This window comes from Hydra vulgaris, chromosome 04 (assembly GCF_038396675.1).
Source record: "Hydra vulgaris chromosome 04, alternate assembly HydraT2T_AEP".
NCBI lineage: Eukaryota > Metazoa > Cnidaria > Hydrozoa > Anthoathecata > Hydridae > Hydra > Hydra vulgaris.
Window position 1 is genome coordinate 17,025,001 of NC_088923.1, and position 10,000 is coordinate 17,035,000.

The window sequence follows — 10,000 nt, forward strand, 5'->3', positions numbered from 1 at the left end:
ATGAAGACAGGGAGAAAGTACAAATAAAAACACTTTATTTTTTACATACTTACAGTTAATATCGTGAAACATTTAAATACAACTAGAAATTTTACAAAAACACTTATTTTTTAAACTAACACTTAACATTTTGGAACAAATTTTCAAATAAACAAATAAAATAATAAAATTCTGAAACCCTTAAAAACAGATTATTTCAAAACCCAGGTAAAATGTTATAAATTCCTATAAATAGCGCTACAAATCAATTTAAAACAATCTTCATATTGTGTAACGCAACCGAAAGATACACTAAACCTACAATTTATCTAAAGTAAACTAAGACTCTTCATGCCTTAAATACCCTTTACAAGTGTTCGGTCTAGAGTTAAAGTGTTTAAAAACACTTCAGCTAAAAATACCGAAAGGTAATCCTGCTGTTAAGCGGTCTAAATCGATTTTAATTTAGCACTCTTGTTCTTAGAGAATTTAAATGCATTTTCAAATATTTATTATAAATATCATTACAATTGTCATTATAATATAATAATTATTATAAATATGTAAATTATTACTATTAATAATCACCATTATTATTTATTACTTTTTTATTAAAATTAAGTATATACACTAAATTTACATCATTATACTAATGTTTCAATGAAAGTAGTTACGGATTCTATTCACGCTGTACGTTCAAAAGACAACATTCGAGAGCGTTTACTGACACAATGACTTCCTTATTATTTTGTAATAAAATTGCGTCTAAAAAGTAGCTGATTTTAATGAAGAATTCATTAAACTATAAAGTAATTTTTTTTAAAAACGGTTTTTTCATGATTTACCTTTTATTATAGAATTAATTTTACGTCTGATAATGATCTATTCTATTCAGATTTAGGTACAACGAAAAAATAAAGAAATTATTTGGCTACAGTTACTGATGTTTTATATGGAATGACTAGTGACGGATCCACTATGCATACCCCTTCCCCCCCTCCCTAGATTGTGATACAAAATACAAAAATTTTTGTATTTTGTATCACATACCTCCATAACATACAAACATAACCTCCCCCTCCCCCACTCCACTAAAATTTCCTGGAACCGTCACTGGGAATGACTTCTTTTCTTTTAATAAAAAATTTAACTGTTAATTTATGTTAATTTAACTGTTAATGTTAATTTATTTAAATCCCATACAAAAAGTTCGAGTTATCTAAAATGGTTCGGCTTAATGAAGTTCGAATTATCCGAGGTTCGACTTAACCGGAGAACTTTAAAAGCAGTGGTGTACGACTTGCTCGATTTCTTGTAATTCCGCGAACGGGGATTCTGGGATGTCTAGTACAGCCAGATTTGTAAACAATAATAAGTATGTATAAACGTTTTGACAGAATAATGCCTTTGTAAAGATGGTTTGACTTATTTTTAAAAATAAAGCTTTAATAAGATGTAGTAACAATCTTTTTGTTACTTTTAAACTAAATGGTTTATTTTGAAAACGCTGGAATATGTTAGTTTAAAGCTTTTTATAGCAACTAAAGCTTGTATTTTTGTTATATTTTGAGCAATAAAAAATAACATTCAATTTTATTTTTAATGTTCAAAGTATAACAAAAATACAAACATTAAATGACATAAATTAGATGCCATGGTAATTTATAATTATATATTACAGCTTTTTCAAAATGTTATATTGCTACACTGTTTACAAACGATGTAAAAATAATTGTAACAATCATTTAAACAATGTAACATTATTACAAATGTTTAACGAAGTAAACGTATTAGTTATATGAATTATTTTTTTTCAATATATGTACGTTTCAATTCTTAACTACCCTCTGCAGTATGCTAGAAGGTTTATAATATAACTGTATGGTAGACAGCAATCAGGGTTTCATCTAAACATAAAAAAAAATTTTTAACAGCCCTACAATGAGACTATACTATAGTTTTGTAAATGTTTCAATATTTAGACATTTTATTTAGTAGCCTAAAATTATACAACTGCTGTATGAATTGTTTATTGAGCTCTGTTAGTATAAAACAACTCAAATGTTCCTTCTAGTTTTGATATGTTTTCAATATTGTTTTTTTTATACTTTTATGTATATATTTTTTTATTTTTATTTTCCTAATCTTATATATAATATAAAAAATTTTAAGGATATTAGAATTTATAATTTCAATTCAGTACATTATAAATAAATACACATTTTTTAACTAAATATAATCTTTTACTATTTATGAGTAATACGAGCCATTTTTTTAGAGCATTTTTTATAACGTGGAGCTATATCACGATTGTAAAATTTAATGAAGTAATAAATTCGAATATCAACAAAATAGTGTATCAGTTTTCTCTCCAAATGTGATGCATGTTTTGGATGAAGGTTGTATAAAAAAACGAAATTGCAGTCTTTCTTGATAGCTTTAATGATAGTTCCAGCTATATTTTTGCATACAATTATTTTATTAATGTTCTTAGTGAAAATGGCTTCCATTACTCTCACAACCTCACGTAAACAAGAACTTGGTTCTACTGAATGATTTTTTGTGTTATATTTCTTAGCATAAACAAATTCATCAAAATTACCACAGATTTCAGCAGATGGCTGAGATAAAGTATTTTTACATAATTGACATAAAGAAACTTTTTTAATTAGCCAACCAGTTAGAGAACATAAACCCTGTTCTACAGTTTCAGAACATATTTTTAATTTCAAATCCTTTATTAGTATCAAAGGTTTTACAATGCCTACGTGAGTTAACTTTGTTTCATTAAATAATGAGTTATTCGCTACATTAATTTGTACATTTACTAAATTAAGACATGATTCTAATGATATTGCTGAAGTGAAATCAGATTCTGAAAGACAATTTGTATTAGACTTTGTTTGTTCAACAGAAGTAAGTAGTAAAACATTTTGGTATGCAGATTTAAATTGTTTGGCTGTTGGCCTGTCATTCCAACCACCTTTACTACGTATAATTGAAAAAAAGTTCTCTAAACAGTCCTGATTGAAATGTGATGTGCAAACAAAATGAAAACCTTCACCAAGCAACTTTCTGGACAATGTCATAATGTTGTTTATTGTTGTTATAAGTCCCCAGTGACTGGAAATACTAATCTGACTTCTAGCATTTTCATAATGCCATGTAGAAATCCAATTTTTAATATCTTCCAAGGTTTTCATAGTCTCTCCTTCAGTTAATGCACACCTAGCTGGTTTATCTGCTTTTAATTTTCTAGAGTTCATTATATCAAAAAGAGTGTCAATTTTTTAAATGAATTCACATGTTGCCAAAGCATCCGGTGGCAAAAGCTTTGTGATTATACATAGGGACATAGCTGCTGAAACTTGGTGACTGAAAACTTGTGTTGCCAATTTTACTCTCATAGATAGTAAAGATCCAGGTTCAAGGTGGCTGTCTGTCAACTTTGGAGCAAGTCGAACTGGATTTTGCTTGTCTATATTGTAAAAAGACTGCAAGTATTTCCATGATACAATTTTTCCATTTGTAGATATATCATGTCTACTTAAATTATTTCGAAGACTTTTTATCAAGTGTGGAGGGTCAAATATTACGTATACATTTGTTTGAATTGTGGAAGGCAATATATACGGTCTTGTTTTAAGGAACCCTAGTAACTTCAAAGCTGAAATATTTGAAGTACTTTGGTCACAAACGACAGCTCATACATGTAGTCCAATTGAAGTCAGTTTGTCAATAGCTTCTAATATTATTTGTGATAATTTAACTGATTGAACTGAGTTGTTGCTATAAAAGTATGCAATTGGCTGCTTCCACTTTGTTGCAATACCCCGAACCATTACAACTAAAACATGATTTAATGGTTTCCCATTTTCATCAATACCAATAATGTGGTCAAGATCTCTTTCATAGTTTATATGCTGTTTGAGAGACATCTCGTCAAATAAAAGACAACAGTTGCGTTCATTGACATTCATATAATTGACTCGCATTTTGAGTAAAGCAAAAACCTTTGCAGAAAATCCAGGCTGTAGGTTTCCAAACGCTTTTGACAAAAAAACAAGAAGAGTTGTCTTACTTGGCAAAGTAAAAAATTGCCTCAAAATACGAAATGCCTGTGGACTATGATACAAGATGCCTAGAGAAACTAGTTTGTCATGTGTTGTCCACCTTTTTCCATGCTTTGTTCGCTTGTTCATTCTAAGTTGACTCTCAAAAAATTTAATCTGGTTTTCAGAAAGGTATTTCTTTGCAAGATCACAAATATGTTCAATAGATCCATTGCATTTTTTATTATGTGTTTTTAAAAATAATAGTTTTTTGTTTAAGCGATAATTTTTAACACGATTTAAGTTGATTACTTTTTGAAAATTCAACATCTGTTTTTTAGCTTTATCATTTAATTTTAATTCTTCTGAGTTGGTAGTGTTTGTACTAGAAAAAACTGGTAACTTTACAGACTGCTCACTTGAAATTGATTTAGTTTTTTTGTGTGACTGAAGAAATCTTTCTGAAGGTGCTTTTCTTTTAATAGAAATTTTGTGAGGAGGATTTGGTACATCAAAAAGGGTTGGAATTGCTGTTAAAATTGCTCTTTTGCCACCAATATTTGTTGGGTAATATTGTGTTGGTTCAAAATGTTCACTGCATAGAGCATATGATTTATTTAGTTCTAATGAAGTTTTCTTGTCGAGATCTTGGCGACGGCAATTGATAACCCACTGCTTACATCTGAAATAAAAAATTATGCATACATATATTTATATAATATAATGAGTATATATATCATATATATACTAATTACATATATATATATATATATATATATATATATATATATATATATATATATATATATATATATATATATATATATATATATATATATATATATATATATATATATATATATATATATATATATATATATATATATTAATAATAAAATAGATGCTAACCTATTTTTTTCTTTTGGAAAGCGAAAAAATGACACACTTTTATCAACATTTTTTCCTCGTTTATGTTGACAATTAGGAGCTGCGCAAAAACCAGCAGACATTGTTTATTATTCTATACTATAGTTTGACAACTTAAAATAATTGAAAGGAAAAATATATAAAAATCAACTGAATCATGCAATAGCAAAGTATATATTGTATTTTTTTATTTGTATTTCGTTGTTTATGTTTACAATCTGGCTGTACTACACATCCCAGAAGCCTTTGCGTCGGCAATTACAAGAATTTAATGCAAATTTCGCCGAGTCGTACCCCACTGTTTAAAAGTAATCAATTAGACGAATTTAAGCGACCAAATGTTCGCAAACGATAATAAAAGTTCAAGTTAACCGGTGTTCGACTTACCGGGAATTAACTTTAGTTATAAGTAATTTGATCTTCAACACAAATTTACAACACAAAGTGGAGTGTTTATTCAAATATATATAACAGTTTATAAATAAATAAAAAATGCAGCAATAAAGATACTGTTCGTCTTATCAAAAAAATTATGAAGTTACAAATTTTTCTTTGTCTAAATAAATTTTCTTTAATAAATCGTCTGGTAAAAATTAGTGGAAATACCTGAAAAAGAATGTTAAAAAACAATATATAAGGATAGTCAGTTAACTGAAAATTGTAATTATATAATAGGATGTTAACTATGAAACAAAATTCAGTATTTGTTAAGAAATATTATATATTCGTAATATATTAAAAATGAGGTTAGTTAAATAATTTTTCTTCTCTTTTTCATTTGTTATTATTTTATCATTTCTATAATTTAATTTGACATGAACACCTTTTTAAACGCACTAAAGTATATCTTTTGAAAAAAGAACTTTTTTTCTTTCTACTTTTAAAAAAAATTATTAACCAATTGCTAATATTGAAGTTTGAAAGTTTCAATTTGATTCGCTCTTAGTTGAAACTAATCAATTAGTTGACAACAACTAATTGATTAATTCCATGACAACAACTAATTGATTAGTTCCATGACAACAACTAATTGATTAGATGTAATAGTTTGCATTTTTTGTATAATCAGATTTTTTAGTTCGGATATTTTTATAACGGATTATTTTTACTTCGGATTTGCTTCGGATATTTTTTAACACTGCATAAACTATTTTTTTGTATCTTCAACGTTATCAACGATTTTTAAGCGTGCGTTAGAAAATTGTTCTGAAATAGTTCTATTTGCTTGGGATAAACAAAACTTCCTTTTATTTTTTGATATTTCTTTTACTGATGCATCAAATTATGCTAAATCACAAATACTGTCATTCCGCCTTGAATCGATAGCAGAAAATTTAACACGAGTTGAAACTTTTATTAAAAAAGTAGCATCTAGCCGATACAAACTCGACTGACATAAATTTAGTAAACATAAATTTTAACAGGTTAGCACAACATAACAATATATAAGACAGCAACCTTATTTCAACAATTATCATAATATTTACTAAATTGTTTTTGGCGGCATTGCAATCAAAGGTAACCTATAACAAAATCCAATTATCATAATTAACTCAAATGGCAATGCACATTTTAAAATTACTATTGTCACCAAGGCCGCCAAAAGGAAAAGGAAAAAGGGGCATGCGTGCCCCGGGCGCCAGAAGACACAAAACAAAAAAAACTTAATGAGATTTTAATTACAAAAAAGTAAAAAAATTAATTTTTATTGATGAGGTATAAAATAAATTTACTCAGTGATGTGCATAGCAACCAACTTTGCTATAGTTTTTAAAAAACTTATCTCTTTTATAGGTTGAAGGGAACCAAACTAAAAAAAAAAAATAATTTGACTTGTTTTTTATATTGATGACATTGAAATAGACACTAGATCTTATCCAAACAAAACATTTTATTGTTAAAAATAAGATTTGTGAGGTTGTTTCAGAAAAAAATCTTATAAATACTTAAATAATTGTTCTGAAAGAAAATTTATTCACAATTTTAGATAAACTTAATAAACTTTATTTGATGAGGTTTAATGACTTAATGAGAGTTAAAATTTTAAAGCAAATCAAATTTCACGCTTACCCACAAGAAAGGAATCAAAGTCAAGACTTATAACTACGAGCTGGTCTCTCTCACCTATACCGTGCAAGGTAGCGGAGATAACTATCACAAATAGGATTATGAAATACTGTGCACAATCTAATATCAAAGTCTCAACATTAAATATTAATTACATTTAAAATCTCAACATTTATACATCACAAAGATTGCCTTACAACCCTGATTGAATCTCGTAAAATTTTAAAGGAATCAGTCTACCGTGGACATCTAGTTTATATAATTTTTACTTTGCCAAAGCATTCAACACAGTGTCACTTAACGACTTCTTGATAAGATTCATACGTATGGCATTTGAGGCCAGCTATTAAACTAGATCACCGGTATCACTAGCTAATAGACAACAATGAGCAATAATTGGAGAACAAACGTCCGAGAGGGAATGGGTGACAAGTGGCGTCCCTCAAGGATCAATTCTTACATCACTGTTATTTTTGTTCTTCATGAACGACTTACCAGATTAAATTTATAATCATACCAAATTATACGCTGATGATGGCAACATCACATGAGTTATCGATGTCAATCAATTTTCCTCTGATTATGAAAAGCTGCTAGCGGATATCGACAGGGCTGTAAATTGGTCGCACAACTGCCGCGTGAATATTTATGTCAAGAAGTGTAAAGTAATGTGCATAGAACATTCAAATCATATTTTAAAAATTTGTTCGGATAAAATATCCAGAATATATATTCCCTTATTTCCTCTTAATTTTGCTTTTAGCTGAGTTGTTTCTAATTTTTATTTCAAACTTTTCTTTTCTTTTCTGTAAGTGATGAGTGAAAAAGCTTAAAAAAAAATGTATAACAAAAATTTATACCAAAACTTGTATGTACAGAAAATGTTTTGGATATCCGGAAAAACCTAAATTTGAAAAAAATATCCGGAATTCCGGAAAAGGATAATCCCTAAATGTAAGTTGGCTGTCAAAAGCTAATTAATAATACCCAAGCTATCATTGATAGTAATCAATTATTTAATACAGCGCCACCCCTGTCGCAGAAGGTGAGCTAATTTAATAATACCCAAGCTTACATTGATTGTAATCAATTTATTAATGCAACGCCACCCCTGTCGCAGAAGGTGATTGACCTTTAAGTAAATTAAAATTGATTTAAAAAAAATGATTGTAGGACCACTGAAGAACATGAGCGTGAATCGGACATATACGTTGAAAATGAATTAAATACAACTCTGTCGTGAGATGACATAATAATAACAGTGCAAGTAAAAAAGCAAGAAAAAAGTTTTTTCAATATTAATTTCAAAGAATCTGAATGTTAATCAAACTTATATAGTTGCACATACTTTTAATTTAAAATATATAAGCTTATAATTATTAAGCTTTTATCGAATTCTTTCTTATGAAACATAAAAAGCTTTTTATTTAAAGTATCATCACGATTACTCGATAATAAAAATATTAGTATGAATACACAATAATTTAAACAGATTATTTAGATAGATCAAGACTGATTATGCAATCTTGGCCAAAAATATTTTGTTGCTGGTCATCTCATGTTGATTGCTAGCAAAAACATTTAAGCACCTTTTAAAAAAAATATTTTTACCGCTAAAGACCATTAAAACTATTACCAATGATTTCAAAATTTTTCAAAATTAAAATAATTATTACAAAATTAATATAATTATTACAAAATTGGCAGATAAATTGACTTGAAAAAACTTTCAATGTATTTTCTCTGAAATATTCTTTGATATTTTTACCTTGTTAAACAAGGCCGCTGCTCTCAAAATCCAACCAATCAAAGATTGCACGTGGAAGAAAATTACTTATTAATTACAATGACCTCTTTTTGACAACAGCGAAATCAAATAACCGCTTAACTTGGAACTTGAAATATACAAGAAAGAATTTATGTTAATAGTTGGCTATGAAAAAAAATTTGGAGAAAGAACTTGGACAAAGGAACAATAAACCACGAAGTTCATATCAAAAAAGGTTTTCCAGCTGCTCAAAAATGAGACAACCAAGTAACAAACGGGATTTCAGAGAGATGGTACAACTGCTCACACATTTTCCCAAAAATCGAGTAAAGACAACTTTTATATTAGAAAGTTGCGTTGTCTAGATAAAAATAGCTAGCGTATTTCGATAATTAGTTTCAAATATGTTTAAAAACTTTAAAAACTACGTGTACAAAGCCTTTAAAAACTACGCAATACAAACCGATTAAAAACTGCGTGTACAAACCCTTTAAAAACTGCGTAGTACAAAATAAACGTTGACTACAAGAGAGTCTATAAATATCACAATCGAAAAAACATAAAATCTTTTAAATCAAATAAAATGTATATTAAACAAATAGAACCAAAAAAAGTACAAACAGTAAGTGTATATTAGATAAGTAAATATATTATTAGTAATAATATATTAAATAAATATTAGATAAGTAAATATATTATATATAGTACTATATATTATATACTATTTTTTAATTATTTTAATTTTAAAAAATAAATAATTAATATTTAACTTTTTTGAACAATATGTTGTTTAAAAATAAATAATTTAAATACTTAAAAGCTCACGTTAATTGTCATCTTGAAACATCTTCTTTATATTAAGATGACGTGTCACTAGATTGAGATGCAACTGGACCTCCAGGGGGACCGTACCCATCAGTTACAGTGTTTGATGTTGAAGTTAGAGTTTTTACTTTAGTTGTCTCTTGTTTTTTTCGTGTTTGCATAGGAACAGTCTGGCGTGTTATTAGCAAAGGTGAAACAAATGTTGGTGTAGGATGAACAGTTTTGTCGATTCGATCAGATGAGTCATCATCATCTCCATCATCATCCAGAGCAGCTGCTAAAAAAATATTTTAATTTTTCTTCGGCAAAAACTATTTCTTGTGAATAACAAATAAAACAAAACAATAATTTAGAGTTAACTTGTTTTTCAATTAAATTTATT

The 10,000-nt window shown here is 27.9% G+C and overlaps 1 protein-coding gene across 17 annotated transcripts in view; it reads right to left on the reverse strand.

Moving 5' to 3' along the window:
- LOC100197752 (adhesive plaque matrix protein 2) overlaps positions 1 to 10,000 on the reverse strand; it is a 65,953-nt gene that overhangs the window by 4,589 nt on the left and 51,364 nt on the right. For 9 of the 17 annotated variants that reach the window (XM_065795636.1, XM_065795638.1, XM_065795628.1 and 6 more), the window contains 2 exons: positions 9,619 to 9,895; positions 5,460 to 5,564 (listed from right to left, as the gene is read on the reverse strand). In XM_065795636.1, coding sequence (XP_065651708.1) covers positions 9,651 to 9,895 — 245 coding nt within the window. In that variant the 3' untranslated portion in view covers positions 5,460 to 5,564; positions 9,619 to 9,650. Of the gene's footprint in view, positions 1 to 5,459; positions 5,565 to 9,618; positions 9,896 to 10,000 lie in introns of those variants that run through there. The other 8 variants (XM_065795637.1, XM_065795639.1, XM_065795631.1 and 5 more) reach the window with 3 other exon arrangements.